Source organism: Monodon monoceros, unplaced genomic scaffold (assembly GCF_005190385.1).
Source record: "Monodon monoceros isolate NGI ecotype Baffin Bay Population unplaced genomic scaffold, NGI_Narwhal_1 Super_Scaffold_22, whole genome shotgun sequence".
NCBI classification, from domain to species: Eukaryota; Metazoa; Chordata; class Mammalia; order Artiodactyla; family Monodontidae; genus Monodon; species Monodon monoceros.
Genome location: NW_021703779.1, coordinates 59,539,105 through 59,554,273, shown reverse-complemented (window position 1 = coordinate 59,554,273; position 15,169 = coordinate 59,539,105). Strand labels below are relative to the sequence as shown.

Below are 15,169 nucleotides of genomic sequence, written 5' to 3'. Positions count from 1 at the left end.
TTTGCTGGTTTCTCTTCCTCATAGAACCATACTGTCCTTCCACCACCTATGTGGTGGCGACACTTGCCAATGGAGGGCAATGTTTCATCCCAGAAATGTGACTCAGGGAAGTTCTCTATCTAGGATATCACTTGGAACGTTAGGGGGACCACAGAAGGTGGCAAAAAGGGTAAGCAGTGTCTGTCACCCCCCACCCCGAAGCTTGTTCAAGACCCAGCATGTGGGATGGGTGGAAGGAGAATCAGGTTCCAGTGACTTTTCCTCTGGCCCAGCGGCCCCCCACCAATCCCAGCGGTGTATCCTCCCATGGAGACAAACTATACAGAAGCCGCACCATCTAGCTGAGAAGGTGAACTGCCCTTACTGAGAGACTAAGGCCCCAACCCTTAACACGTTGCCAGGTTGGAGAAAAGAGAGGGTAGTAAGCCAATTAGAATTCGGAAATTTAGGGGGTGGAAGGTAAACAGGGGAGATGATCTGAACAGAATGAAGGTGCTGACTTGCTGGTCCGGCCCGCACCCTTCCGAGAGCCCGCCCTTCCCGGACATGCAGACTCACACACTCCCTTTGCAAAGAAGCTCTGTGTATTGGGTGCAACAGCTCTGGGGTCTCTATATAAATAATATACAAAACCCAACAGCTCAATGCCTCACATTAACAAAAATACTAAAAACTCATTAAAAATGGAGCCTGAGGGAAGAGCCCCAACCACTACTGGTGCTAGCCCAGGAAGGGGACTGGGAATTAAGAGGAAAGGGTGGGGCCCCATCCAGTGCACAAGCAGTTCCTCCAGGTGGCTCAGTAGCGTCCAAATATGTTGGTACTGGGCTGTGGCTGGGTATCTGTGAAAAACCAGAGATTATCAGGGGTGGGAGGCCGAGCAGAGGTGGCGGCGGTCTGCATTGAGGAGAGCCATTCAGGCGCCGAGGGAAGGGATGGAAGGCAACGCTTCCCCTTACAACCGGGGCCTGAAGCAATCACCTCAGCTACTTTGGCCTTCCCCGCCCCGCCGGCCCCCCAGTTATTCTGTGGGGCTCTCCTTGGGAAGAAAGGCGGGCTTACTGGAGAGCTGTTGTTGGAGCTGCCGGACCAAAGCTGCTGTCTGCTGTTGTTGCTGGGTCTGCTGAAGCCCCTGGCGCTGGAACTGAGGTGAAAATGGGAAGGGGAAGACTGAACTCGAACCTTCCCCTTCCTTCCCCGTCCTCATGTCCCCAGCTCTCGGAGGAGGGCCCTGCCTTGCCTCCCGCCTCGCCATGGCTGCACACTGTCCCCAGCCTGGGCCGCTGTCCCAGAGCCCGGGGCTGGAGTCCAGCAGCTACCTGGGGCTGGGACTGGGGCTGGGGCTGGGGAGGAGCTGCCTGCTGCTGCTGCTGCTGCTGCTGCTGCTGTTGCTGCTGCTGCTGCTGCTGCTGCTGCTGCTGCTGCTGCTGCTGCTGTGAAGACAGAAGAGATCTGTCTAAGGAGAGCGAGGGGCTGAACCTCAGTGGTGGAGGGATGGGGATGGGGGAAGAAGCACAGGGTGGGAACTCCGGGTCCGCTGCCCTCTCCGCTCGGAGAGCTGCAGAGAAAATCAAATGTGGAGCGCCAAGCAGATGACCCCCAACTCTCTCCCACCAGGACCCCCGGAAAAAGGGGGAGGGAAGGAACTGGCTTCTTAAGCCCCCACTACGTGCCAGCTGCCCTGCCGGAGTACGCCCTTACACTGCCTCATTCAGTGCTGAAAACCACCTGGGAGAGCCTGTGCCTCTCCTCCCCCTCCTCCTCTCCCACTTCCAGTCCCCTTCGTCCTCCTCCCCCTCCTCCTCGGGCTCCCAGGTCCCAGACGAACATCCTAGGGCCTTACCCGCAGGATCTGCTGCTGCTGCTGCTGCCGGATGTGGTACTGTTGCTGCTGCTGCTGCTGCTGCTGCTGCTGCTGTTGCTGCTGCTGCTGCTGCTGCTGCTGCTGCTGCTGCTGCTGCTGCTGCTGCTGCTGCTGCTCAGGCAGGATGGAAGCCGACCGGACGCCAGCCTGGACACCCTGGGCGCCCAGTGGGGTCATAGTGCCTATCATGGGTGTCTGCTGCAGTGTCTGGTGGGAAAACCTACAAAGACAAGGAGGCGCAGAGATCGAGGCACGGGCTGTGGGAGACGGGGGTGCAGATGAGCCCCAGGTCCCTGACCCCAAAGAAACGTCAACAGGCCATTTCATCCACTCCTCCTGTCACCAACCAGAAGAGCCTTTTTGGCTTCTGACAGATTTCTAGGTTGGGGAATGAGGGGCAAAGACAACACCCCATTTTAGTGTCTCCTAACCTTCGTGGTTAGGAATTTTTCAATTCTGTTGTAGCTGGTTTTCTCTTATGAAAATGAAACACAGTCTCAGCACAAGCTAGGCATTCCATAGACACCACTGAGGTGGTTCTGCATATCACTGTTGTTGGTCCCCAGTAACACGTCAGGGTCTTGAAGACTGTTGTGTTCTATTGCTCCTTACACCTTTCTGACCCCAACCTGTACTTCGCTGCAACAGGCTACTGGCTGGGCCCGTCTCAAGTCTTCTGTCACCTTCCGTACGCATCCTCTCCATGAATTCCACGTTAATCTCTCAACACGCCCAAATCATCACATCACTTTCCTGATCAAAAGAGTACTTTCTGGGGACTTCCCTGGTGGTGCAGTGGTTAAGAATCCGCCTGCCAATGCAGGGATCACGGGTTCGATTCCTGGTCCGGGAAGATCCCACAGGCCGCGAAGCAACTAAGCCCGTGCGCCACAACTACCGAGCCTGCGCTCTAGAGCCCACGAGCCACAACTGCTGAGCCTATGTGCCGCAACTCCTGAAGCCAGCATGCCTAGAGTCCGTGCTCTGCAACAAGAGAAGCCACTGCAATGAGAAGCCCCCGCACCGCAACGAAGAGTAGCCCCCGCTCGCCGCAACTAGAGAAAGCCCGCGCACAGCAACAAAGACCCAACGCAGCCAAAAATAAATAAAATATAAATAAATTTGTTAAAAAAAGAGAGTGCTTTCTGGGATTGTGTCTCAATCCCTCACCGAACGTTCAAGGCTCTCTCTCAACCTGCACACTCCCAGCCTATCCCTACTCCTTCCCTGGCACATGTCTTACATTCCAGCCAAGCTCTTCTCCTTCCTGTCCTCCCAGCCACCCTACTCACTCGGGTCCCCATGTCTTTGTTCATGCTACGTCCTCTACCTGGGATCCCCCTCCTTCTCCTCCTCCCCGCAAATCCAAATCACAGCTATGCTTCAAAGGCCAACTCAAGTCTGACCTCCTTCACGGAACTTTCTCTGATGACTCAGGCCCACGGTGATATCATCCCGCACTCCTCCTGAATTCCCACTTACTTCACGGCACCCAACTGCACAGCTGATTATATCTTTCAACACTGTGTTCCCTAAGTGTTCTTCTGAGTAAGTCTCCTCTCCCCAGGTATAGTAGAAATTCTCTGTGGTGAGGGACTTTGTATTTTTTTTCAAATAGCTTTCCTCACCCCACCTGGTCCTAGCATAGTGCTGGCCACACAGTGGGCCTAAGGCACGTCTAAGTAAGGGACTTTTCTTCTGGTCCACCTGCAATGTTCTCAACCCTAAGCTGCAGAGCCTCAAGCCATGACTCCAAAGTCTTAACTAAGGCCTGACTGACGTTCAGCGTGGTGGGAGAATGTGTTCGCTGGTCCATTCCAGCACTAAACTGCTCTAATAGTGGCTGGATGACTCCTTACCACACACTGCATCTATGAACCCCCGATCTTTCCTTTTCATAGTCATATATAAATGATTTCCCCTCTTTGGTCCTCGAAGAAATGTTGGGAAGCAGGTGTGAGAACACTGGCCGCCAGGGTCCCTTCCAGCTCCGGCATTTTGTGGCGACAGGCCAGGTGGCCAGATAAGTGTTCTTGATGCCTCCAAAAGCTCTGACTAGTCCCATCACCTCCAGGCCCAGGTTTTCCCAAATTGAAAGCCTCAGTGTGTCTTCACGACCCCCGGCTCCCTTGGGTACCTTTGAGTAGAGGTCAGCCCGTGTCCGTAGGTTGGGGCCTGCTGGTGCACATAGCCACTGGGCCGCTGCTGCAGATGGCGGGTAGGATCTACAAGAGTAGGATTGGTAGAAGAGTGGGTGCTCTGATAAGGCTGGCTGGAGTAGCTGGGGGGCACCATGGTACCTGCGGGGCCTGTGTGTTGCTGCAATCCCACATGAGAAACGTAAGGAGTATAGCCCTGGAGGGAAGGAAGAGAGACGGAGTCAGGGCCAAGACTGTGCAGCGCAGCCTGCCTCAAGCTCCCTGATTCTCACCATCTCGAGCCCTTACCTGGGAGGTCTGCAAACCGTAGGAAGAGCTGGGAGTCATCTGATGGACAGATGACTGTCCCAACATCCCCTGACTCTGCTAGAGGGAAAAAGGAGACAAACTCAAACTCAGGAAGGGCTTTCTGCCACCTCGTTTCTTGTATCTCCTACTCTGTGTGTCCTTGTGAAGATCCCAATCCCTGTGACCCTCAAAAGCCCCTCTCCCTGACGGCCCTCCCTACGGCCCCTCTCACTATCTTTGCCTGGAGCTGTTGGCGAAGGCGCTGTCCCTGGGGCACCGCAGGCTGCTGCTGTCGGTACACAGACGTCTTGTAGGAGGAGGGTTCCAGTCCCATGACGCCAGTCATGGTGGTGGGCAGCACTCCAGGGTAAGGTGGTCGGGTCGGCAGCTTCTGCATCGGTAACCGCACAGGGCGGTACGGGTCCACACGGGGGCCACCTGGAAAGGGGAGCAGGCTGACCTCTTTAGGCTCTTCGTCCCTCTGCGCCCTGCTCAGCGCCCCGGGCATCCACAGCTCCTGGGAGGAGTGGCATCGCCCCTCAGGCGGAAGGCATGTTCGGGTCAGTCCCTCGTGCCTAGTAGCTGGCACTCACCTGCCGGCAGTGGCTGGTTCTGGGTGTAGAGGCCTATGGAGCCCTGCCTGTAGCTAAGGTGGGATATGGAGCCAGGGTTGGTGTGGTGCAGGAGGTCCGGAGGCACTGTCACTCCATAGGGGCCACTCCGGCCTGGGCCCATTCCATAGTCCTGTGTGAACGGCACAGGAGGAAGGGGAGAGGGCTGGGGTCAGGTGGGGTAGGAGGGGGGAACAGGAGCTGGATGTACGTGGTTCCCTGTTCTAATTCTAAAGGTACCCCTTCCCCAGATGCCCCCAGCCCTCCCACAAACCAGTCGCTCGACAGCATCCGGAAGAGAGAGGGGCTGGGGAAGGGGCATGACGGGGCTGTGGCGAGGTGGCAGCGGCGCTCACCTCTGTCTTGGCGGCCGGCTGGCTGCGTTTCTTGCCCTTGGTGGACTTCTTCTTGCGTTCCTCAGTGCTGGGGGGAGCGGCCCCAGGTTTGTCAGTTTTGGGGGGCTCTGGAGCCTTTTTCTCAGGCTCCAGCAGGGCGGGGGCTGGGGGCTCCTCATCTTCCGGCGGCAGCGGCAGTGGCTCCAGGTAATAGGCGCGGGGCCGGGGCCTCAGGTGCGTGTGGTACAGCAGCAGCCGCTGCTGCTCCTCTCCGCGGGCCACGCGCCGGTCCACCCGGACTGTTCCAAACCAGCCCCAAGACAGTGGTGCTGATGGCTTCAAGCCTTCAAAAAGATCCCAGGGGGAGATCTTTTGTTTGGTGGAAACCTGTAGACCCTGCTCCGGAAAATGAGAAACAGTGAGCTGTTGAGACTTGGAAAACAGAAGACAGAAGACTTGGAAAACTTGAGGACTTGGAGGAGAGGGAAAAGTATCTGTTGGCAATAAAAGAAAAAGAAAGTCATGGGTAGATTCAGGGAAGATGGTGAAAGGAAGACACACGGACACACGGAAACACGGAAACACACACACACACACACACACACACACAGGGGAGAGAGAGTTAAGAGGAGATGGCGGGGAGCAGAGGGAGACAGAGACAGAGACAGACACTGACAGAGGAAGACAGATACAGAAACAGGAAGGTCGAGAAAGAAAAGGCAGTGAGAGACTGAAAACAGGCAGAGAGAGAGACAGAGACAGAGAGAAAAACAGGAAGAGAGAGACAGGCAGAGAGAGAGAGAGAGAGAGAGAGACAAAGACAGGCAGAAAGACAGACAGAGACACACTGAGCCAGGAAAAGAACGAAGAGTATGGCTATATGAACGGGTCGGACTTTGGCTTTTGAACTCCGCCTTCTCTTTCTCCTCTCCCTCTACTCACACAATGATTATGGTTACTCAACAAATACTGTAACTGACAAAGAGAGGGGACAGAGAAAACTGTGCAGAGATGGGTTGACAGGGTCGGGGGGAGGGAGATGCAGGGATAAAAGGGGTGCAGGCCGGGGTGGAGCAGTATGGGAGGCAGGTGGGGCAGAGGAAAGAGGAGGGTAGGGTGCTGAGAAATGGGTGGTACGTATAAAGGTGGGTGGGGGTGATGGGAGGTGCAGAGGGGTGAAGGGAGAGACCAAGGAAAGAGAGGGAGACTCCCAAGATGGGAAGAAGAAATGTGAGGAAAATTAAGTGATTAGCTCAACACCCCAGGGATGGCTCTCGCCCACAGAGCCTTATAAACCTGTTGCAGCTACAGAGGTTAATGCAGGGGAGGCTCTGACCCAAAGGGGAACAAAGGTGGGGAGCGGGGAGCAGGGGATGGGAAGATAATGGAACATGCCTCCTTCTTGAAGATGGAGTCGAAGCCGGCGATCTTGTTGCCTTTGGTGTCGATAAGGGAGCCCTGCGGCTCACATGTGATGACATCTCGGGTCTGCTTGGGCAGTGGCAGCAGCTGGCGAACTTTTTCCAGACTGTCTGACTGGCGCTCCCCCAACTCCTTCTGCAGGCACAGAAAGACAGGACAAGAGTTCAAGGACACAGGAAAAGAGGGACGGGAAGTCTCAGGGGACAGCACAGAAGCTAGCAGGAAGAAGACACTCGGTAAATCCTTACCATATGAATAACAAAGAAAACACGGACGTGAAAGGGAAAGGTAGGGGGCTCTGGGCAGGATGATGCCACTGAGGCTGGACCGCAAACGCAAGGTCAGGGAATAGGGGGCTGAGACCCCAGGCCTCTAGGCCTCGCCCTCGCCCCCTCGTCTCACCCGCAGCTTCTTCACCAGGTTCATGTAGGCACGTTTGTTTTCCTCCATGCTGCCCTGGGAGATGCTGGACATGTCCGCAGCTAGGGTCCCATTGATGAGCACGCTCAGCATGTCCAAGACGGTGGTGAAGAGCTCACTGTGGCAGGAAGCCGGGGGCGGGGGCGAAACCAGAGGAGAAAGAGTTTCAGACAGACAGAGACAGCCGGGTTGGACACGAGCAGGGAGCGGGCACCAAAACCGTGTGGGGAACCCCGGACCGCAGAGTCCGCAGTATGAGCCACACCGATTGCGGCGGGTCGTGCACCTGGTGTCAGGGAAGGGGATCCTCTCGGGTACAAAACTGGAGGGAGGGGATGGGGATGCTTTACTTGTTGGACTGCATGTCGACAGTGCCGCTGATGATGATCTCCAGGAGGAGCACAGCCCACTCCGTGGTCTGCTGGGTGCTGCGCTGCACCGTGTCAAACATGCCCCCCACCTGCCAGGGCCACAACAAGTCAGTCAGATGGCTCAGGGGCGGAGTGCAGCATTTAAGGAAAGCTTAGATTAGAACCTGGGCTGGATGTGTCTCGGGACACCTGAGGTCAATGTTCCAGTTGTACCTATGATTTGCTACATGATCTCAGGCCAACGACTTAATTCTTGACATCTCTCGGCCTTGGTCTCCTTACTTATAAAATGATGGAGTTGGACCAAAGGATGTCCAGGGTCTCATTCAACATTTCACAATAGACGTCTAGGGCTTCTCGGGCCCAGCCAGAATCTAGGATACTGAGGCAGGTTCCCTGCAAGGATCCAGTCTCCTTAACCACTTTCAGGTCCTGCGTCCTTTAGGAGAGCTGGGCTAATACGTGAAGACCCAGAAGAGCCTGGGCCCTCCATCCTCACCCTCGCCTCCCTGGGCTGGGGCTTCTTTGTCTGCAGTCCTAGCCCCACCCCTCTCCTTCTTCTCCCCAGCTCCCTCTCTCACCAGGTTGAGCCGCAGTTTGAGCGCCTCATGCATTAGCTGCTTTGGCTTGCAATCGTCTAAGTACTGGTCATCTCTCCAATTATTCACAATCTAAGATAAAAACAAGTACAACACACAGCTCAGGGGTCTTCTCGTTTCCATGCCAAAGCACCCAGGGTGTTCTTGTCAGAAAACACTGAAGATTCAGTGGCCTCTTGGCTGCATCCTTCTCTGCCCTCCTGCCCGGCTCCAGGGCCCAGAGACCTGTACCTGGTGGACCTGGCTGTAGAGGGAGGTAAGGAGTCCCTCGCGCTGCTCGTCCTGACCCTTCAGACACGTCAGCACCAGGGATAAGAAGGGCTGCTGGCTCAACAGGGACATGCTAGAGATGGGAGGAAAAGAAAAAGAAAAGTACAGGACTGTGGGTTGTAGGTCAGGCGACTTGCAACCTCATTCCTCTGAGCCCCAGACTCTACTCTTTTAAGATCTAGCCTCCTTCAAAAAAAATAAAATAAAATAAAAAGATCTAGCCTCTTGCTCAACTATCACTCTTATCCTCTGTCCATTTTTCCGATTTTGATCCTCACCTCTTTGCCCCAACTTTTCTTCTTCCCTGGGTATGCCTCCTCTCCTTTCTACCCCTCAATCCCGGCCCCCTCGTAGCCGCTTTACCTCTTTTGCTTTTGTCGATCGCGTTCTTTGCGCGAAGAGGAACCCAGGTGCTGGCCCTTCTCCAATTCTTCCCCAGCAGCCTTTAACACATGCCCCTGGACTGAGGTGGGCAGTTTGGCAATGAGAGGAGCCACCAGCCATACACCAGAGCGCTCTAGGGAGCTGGAGAGATGGCACGCACAGGGTTACAGAGGAGCCGGGCAAGGTTGGAACAACCCATCCTCTCCTTTCCTGATGGACATGCCTGGCATCTCCAGGTGGCTGAAATCATTTACACTACCAGAGGAGAAAACTCAGAAGGGGATGGGTCCTAACACGTTTCTACCCAACCTGAGCACGGGCTTGGTCTTGCTGCTGCTGGGCATGTTGCTTGCAGTGTTTCCAGAAGACGACCCTGTCTCTGCAGACTGTTGGAAAACCTCGATTGTGGCCTTGGCGATGTTCTCTAAGAGGGAGTTCATCTCCTGAGGAGGATGAAGGGCACAGGGGTGCTAAATAGGTAGCTGGCGGCAAAGGCAAAGAGATGGTAGGAGAGCTGGGAGATGAGGACATAGGAAGGCATCCATGGAGGTTGATAGGAGGGTAACGGACACAACTCTGCTGGGTGTCGTGTCCTCCAGCACCTCGCAGTATCTCTCCAATGCCCCACTGTCTTCTCCTTTACATACCTCCTTACAGCTGTGACCAGAGAAACAGCCTCTATGGCCACCGCCACCAACCTTGCCCACAGCTCAGAGCCCCAACAATCCCAACCCATGTGCCTTATCATCGGCTCCAAACGTCCGCCATCTTCCCATCCTCTCTGATCTCCAGAACCCAAAGGTAGGACCTAGGTTCTTCTATGGCGGCCCGCCTCCCTGACATGTGTCGCTGGAAGTAAGCATGGGAAAGAGAGGGCCTGGGCACCACTCACATTGTTAGGGGTCTGCTTGATCATGAGCTGCAGCTCCAAGGAAGACTGGCGCATGGTCCACTGGTCCAAGTTCTGTGACAGAGACCCCACCCACAAGCTAGTCATCACTGTGTCATCCCAGCCACTCGGCACCCTGATGCCAGCTCCTGATCTCTCACAAACTTGAATCACATATGCCTGGAGGTCTGAAAGGGACCTCTAGGTCCCCTCTTTAGGGAAGATCATACCTAAATAGTCCAAAATGACTGAAAAGTCTATCCTATTTTAAAAGCGGTTCTGGAAAGATTTCACATCTTTCCCCAGTTTCCTGTTCCAGAGCCTCACATTCCTCAGCATCAGGAAGTTCTGCTTAATGCTTAACCTAAATCTTTGATGTTGAAGTTGAAGCTCGCCGCTCCTGTTTCCAACCAGCTGCTCAAAGTCCTTTACAGACCCGAAGGCTAGTCTCAGCTAATCTCTCTTTGGCATTATCTCCTCCAGGCTGAAGAGGCCTCATTCCTTTAGCTTTTCCTCAACGGCTTTATTTTTCCACCCTCCAGTCACATGAATGTCTGCAGCAGCGTGGTGAGGCAGGAAGGGCACAGGCAGACCTGGGCTCATATACCGACTGGGCTCATAAACTTCCTAGCTGTGTGAGTTCCTGAACCTTGGGCAAGTTACTTAACCTCTTCAAGCCTCAGTTTCCTCACTGGTCAAATAGGGATATTCTTACCTACTTCGCAGGGCTGTAAAGAGTAAATGAGAAAATCTACGTAGAGTGCTGAGCATGGTACCCCACGTGAAGCAGCCGCTCGATAAGTAATAGCTCTTCGGTAGTATTACTACTCATGACAGAGCCATGACCAACATGCCAAACATACAAGGCCAAAAACTAGGCCTCCCAGATGCTATGCCTCCCACTGATAAGCTAGAGTCCCACTCCAGATAGCTGTGCACTCACCCAACAGTTCACTCTCCAGTCTAGACCATATTGGCTTAACTTCGAAACCCATGCTGGAGCTGTTTCTCTCACCACCTTTCACCCACATCCTCGAGTGAAGCCTTCCTACTTCACTCCCTCTCTCTTTTCCTCTCAAGGTTCCCATCGTTTCACCCCAGGCTCAGGCCCCACTGCTTCCTCCAAGACCCCCATTGCTTTGGCCTACCTGGAGAATACGCTTAATGCGTTGCCGCTGGGGGTTTTCCCCATCCTCATTGTCCAGCAGCCGATGTGGGTAGCAGATGAGCTGCATGAGGCGCTGGGCCTGGGCGCTACTCAACACTGGGTCTTGCAAGTCATTGCTGTCCTCACACAGCGATTTAAGGCAACGTTCTCCTACCCATTCCTGAGGAAGCCGAGAATCGGGGGACTGGGGCAACCAGTAAGCAGGTTAGGAATAAGGGGGATGGACTGGGGCGTTGGTGAGGGACATGATGTATGGCAGGGAGGTGGTGCGATCATGGTAGGAAACAGGGCTATATTATATAGCGGCGTTTAGGAGGTGTGGGGGGAAGGTGAGACTGACCTGCTGGCAGATGCTGCGTAGCACGTACTTGGCATAGACATCCAGACTGGCTGTCTCCACAGAGATGTTGCGGCCACCCTGCCTCCGACCGCCACTGCCACCTCCTCCCTCCTCCTCTGGAAGTTCTTCTGTTCCTCCTGTCACAGTGAAGCCTGAACCCTTCAGTTCCGCATCCCCTGTGGTTCACAGGCAGGAGATAGGGAGGGCAGAGTGAGATCCGAATGCTGTGTGGAGACCCACCCCGGACCCACAGAAGCAGCAACTCCTCAGATCCTGCCCTATGGGACAGAAATATACTTCCCTCCCTCGTCTCCTCCCCAAAGGTCAGAGAGACCACCTTCAGGAGAGAGAAAGACTGTCCTTTGTAGTTTAGCTGGCGCTCCACCCTATACACACTTCTGGCACCACTCCCTTCCTACCCCCATACCAAGTACAAACACAGCCTTGAGAACAGCAAACACAGCTCCATCCACAATGCGGTTCTGGGAGGCAGCCAGCAGGTGGCGGTCACAGGAGGAGCGGATTCCTACCGTAGGCTTGTCTGGGGAGACAGCTGAAGTCAGGGGAAGCAAAAGTAGAAACGGTGTGGGTGGGGTGGCCACACTTTCCACGGCTGGCCGGCTCAGATCAAGGTCACTTACTTCCGTCCGACTGGCAAGGATTGAGTTGAGGTGTCTTGAAAAGGTGGAGGAGGATGCGGCAGGTAAGCCGGGCCCCCGGCTCAGAGTCCTGTTCACTGCAAGCTACAGAGAGGAAGACAAAGCAGAGGGGAAAGGATGAAGGCGGACTGTATGTGGATCTGTAGGTGGTGAGGGGCTAAAAGGGAAGCTGAGGCCAGGCGAAAAGAGATAAAACATTGGAGGAGAGGTGGGGTAGCAAACTGTTCTGCAGTATAAGGGGAGTACCTGGAAGGGTCAGGAACCGGAAAGATCGGGGCTGCAAATGCAGGGTTAGAAAGACGCCCCTCCCAGCCTGAGGTACACCACAGGACTGGCCTCTGGTGCCACCAGGAGCCCCACACTGAACAACCAGAGTGCGACCGTCCAGTGTGTATTGAGACTGGGGGGGGTCTAGACATTCTAGGGGTTATGGATTGGTAGTTCACCAGCATTAAGGAGCGAAGGGATGGCTGCACAGCGAATCAGATCCTCCAGGAGCAAACACTGCCGAGCGATGAGGATGGCAACAAAAGTGGCCAGGGAGTCGTGAAAAGACAGGTCACTGACCTGGAGGAAAAAAGCAGACAGACACCAGGACTCAGTGTGGAGAGAGGGCGGCTACTCAGAGCGCTTGGCCTCCACTCTGCAAAACTCTGTCCCTCTGCTCCTGTGATTACTGGGAGCAGACCCCTGCCCCGGGACATGCCCGGTGTCCGGCACTCCCCCACCCCCAGTCTCACATCTACATTGCAGAGGAGGTCGTTGAAACCACAAGTGCCATTGTTAGAGGAGCAGCACAAGGCCTTAAGCACTCCCAGCCACTCTGCACTCAGTGACTTGCAATAGCCGGTCAGCTCTGCACACAGGATTGCGATGTCATTCACCCTGGGGAAAAGTACAAATGCCCTCAGGAAAAACCTTGTTCCCGGCAAAACCTCAGACTCATTAACTTTTCATCTCCACCCCGGCCATAACCAAGGTTGCAGTACCTCCCAGGCATCTCATCCCTCCCAATATCAGGCGGGAGCGTGGTGCCCATTCCTCACTCAGTACGCCCCATACCTATCGGGATCATGGTGCCCCACACAGACGTGCATAAGGGCATTGCAGACAAAGCTGTAGCGGTTAGCAGGGTTCTCACTAAGACTCTTGCCTAGCCCTGTGTAGGTGAAGGTGTGAGCGGCAGGGTTCTCCAGAGTGTCAATCATGAACTCGGGTGCCCAGCGCATGTTGGATTCTGACGGCTCCACGTTGCAGTAGATGGTGTTCTTCACCTTGGAGCAGAAGTCGCTGCAGGGGTGGGGGAAAGGAGAGAGCAGCGTTGAGGAAGGGCTAGTGAACTAGAGGGATGGTCAGGAAAGGCGAGAAAAGAAAAAAAAAAAAAGGAGAATGTGAGGGACAAGGGGCTTTAGGGCAAGAAAAGGGGAAATGGGACAAAGCAGACCGACCGGGCAGGAAAGGAACCCAGTGAGAAGAAGGCACAGGGGCCTCTGGAGGCAGGGAGGAGGAATGTGGGCCCCGCAGACATGGGCTGGAGGCAAGGCTGATGAGGAAGGAGGCCCACTCTCAGGAACCAAGAACACGCAGAGGACACCATCCCCAAATGACCCTTCAGAGACAGCAGGGTCCTGGGCTGTGCTCTGCTCCTGAGCGGGGCAGTAATGGGAAGGAGACGGGACGAGGTCCCAGTCTCTACCCCTTACCTCCCACCTCTCTTACCTGAAGAGCTCCCCAAATTTGCTCTTTAAATGGCTACAGGAGGTGTACAGATCATAGAGATAAGCAAGGATACAGCGCTCTGCGGAGGAGCCATCGGACCGGTTCATCCCATGCTTGACTACGCCACACAGCCTGTCACGAAGGGGCAAGGTTGGGAGGTGTGCCTGAAGCAATGGCAGGCCGGGGCGCAAAGATTCCCATCCCTTGGCAATACTCTCTTCCCTCCCCACCTGAATGGCACGCATTTCCACACAGTGAGAGCCCCACGTGTTCTTCGCAGGCCACTTCCACCAGCATTCACCAGGGCCCTGCATTTTGAAGCCCTGCTTACCCCTCAAAGACCTGTGCCATCTGGTCCTGGTTGAGGATGAGGCAGGCGTGATAGTGCCGCAGGACAGCCACGATGCACAGGCACAGGCTGGTGGTGTAGCTGCCCACCAGATCCGAGGATTTGAGAAGCAACTCGGCCTCAACTACACTCAGTTCATTCAGTAGCTAGAGCAGAGTGAGCGGGGTTGACAACTGAGAAGAGGCCTTGAGTATTACACATAACCCGCCTTCCTGTGAGAAAACTGGAGCCCCTTCCTGCTGGAGCTGCCTCAGCCTGGAAGGGCCCTGGTGCCATATCCCACTGTCCTTTATTCTAGTAACGACAAGCCACGTCAATGATCTAACCAGTCTCCGGGATACAATCCTATGAACCTCACGATGGGAGGACAGTCTGTGCCCAGTGCTCTAATCCATCTCTCGGGTCTCCTCAGGGAGCACTTGAGTCTCTGTTCCTGCTGGCTTAGCTCATGGGCCACTCCCCCCACACTAGTCTTTCGGTCCCTCCAAACAGCCTGGGACACTGGCTTGAGCCCCTCCTCCTGTCCTTATGACCCTGTACAGCACAAACTCCTTCCTCCACCCTCATCTCCCCAGCTTCCCCACCTGAATGGCAAAGTCGATGAGGCCACTGATGCTGAGTGAATATTCCATGAGGTCGAAGATGAACTGTACATGCTGCACCAGAGGCAAGTGGTACGACATGCCAAGGGCAAAGCTCGTGATCTGCTCCAGAACATTCCGGGAGACCTAATAAGGGCAGTGGGAGTGAGACAGGAATGGAGAGAGGTGGGAAAAACCAAGGAAGCAGGAAAGGATGGTGGAAGGGGATGAGACCAGGAGGCTTAGCCTGCCTGAGGGGGGAAAAAAGACAAGGAGGAAAGGAAAACGGGACAAGGAGGCCGGAATGTGGGAAGGGGGCTGGACTTAGGCCCTCACCTGAGCTGTGACCTGGTGTTGGTCATAATGCGAAAGGTGCTGGAACTTAGCAAAGATATCCTCGGCAGTGGGGAAGGCTTCAGGCCGGTTGCGCCGCCGCTTCTGCCCATCCTCCCCACCTGAGGGGACAGTTGAAAGGGACCAGTCAGGACAGGGAAGATAACTAGGTGACTGGGGATGGGGGGGGATGGAGAGAAGGCTATTGGGGGGGGCAAGGGGAAGGAAGGGAGGGAGGGAGAGAGGGAAGGAAGGAAGAGGGAAGATGGGAAGGGAGGGTCAAGGAAGGGGCGGGGAGGGATGAAGGGAAGGGGACAGTGAAGCAAAGGTTTGGAGGACCACAGACTATGTGGACCTTAGAGGAATACGTACAGGGAGGTGCTAGGTTGAGGGAGGGAAGGGAGAGGG

At 55.1% G+C, this 15,169-nt stretch overlaps 1 protein-coding gene across 14 annotated transcripts in view; it reads right to left on the bottom strand.

Annotated features, from left to right (window-relative positions):
• Nucleotides 1-487: 487 nt before the first annotated feature.
• Nucleotides 488-15,169, bottom strand: part of MED12 (mediator complex subunit 12) — a 22,613-nt gene continuing 7,931 nt past the window's right edge. The window contains exons 18-46 of one of the 14 annotated variants that reach the window (XM_029240637.1): nucleotides 14,765-14,883; nucleotides 14,432-14,575; nucleotides 13,830-13,993; nucleotides 13,499-13,630; nucleotides 12,842-13,069; nucleotides 12,520-12,664; nucleotides 12,226-12,346; nucleotides 11,762-11,863; nucleotides 11,548-11,673; nucleotides 11,121-11,296; nucleotides 10,761-10,940; nucleotides 9,616-9,687; nucleotides 9,033-9,166; nucleotides 8,703-8,864; nucleotides 8,301-8,412; nucleotides 8,052-8,141; nucleotides 7,450-7,559; nucleotides 7,082-7,217; nucleotides 6,653-6,814; nucleotides 5,279-5,653; nucleotides 4,905-5,088; nucleotides 4,544-4,749; nucleotides 4,312-4,386; nucleotides 4,165-4,219; nucleotides 4,002-4,089; nucleotides 1,844-2,084; nucleotides 1,320-1,433; nucleotides 1,063-1,144; nucleotides 488-842 (exon numbers count right to left, since the gene is read on the bottom strand). In XM_029240637.1, coding sequence (XP_029096470.1) covers nucleotides 799-842; nucleotides 1,063-1,144; nucleotides 1,320-1,433; nucleotides 1,844-2,084; nucleotides 4,002-4,089; nucleotides 4,165-4,219; nucleotides 4,312-4,386; nucleotides 4,544-4,749; nucleotides 4,905-5,088; nucleotides 5,279-5,653; nucleotides 6,653-6,814; nucleotides 7,082-7,217; nucleotides 7,450-7,559; nucleotides 8,052-8,141; nucleotides 8,301-8,412; nucleotides 8,703-8,864; nucleotides 9,033-9,166; nucleotides 9,616-9,687; nucleotides 10,761-10,940; nucleotides 11,121-11,296; nucleotides 11,548-11,673; nucleotides 11,762-11,863; nucleotides 12,226-12,346; nucleotides 12,520-12,664; nucleotides 12,842-13,069; nucleotides 13,499-13,630; nucleotides 13,830-13,993; nucleotides 14,432-14,575; nucleotides 14,765-14,883 — 4,079 coding nt within the window. In that variant the 3' untranslated portion in view covers nucleotides 488-798. The other 13 variants (XM_029240636.1, XM_029240638.1, XM_029240639.1 and 10 more) reach the window with 13 other exon arrangements.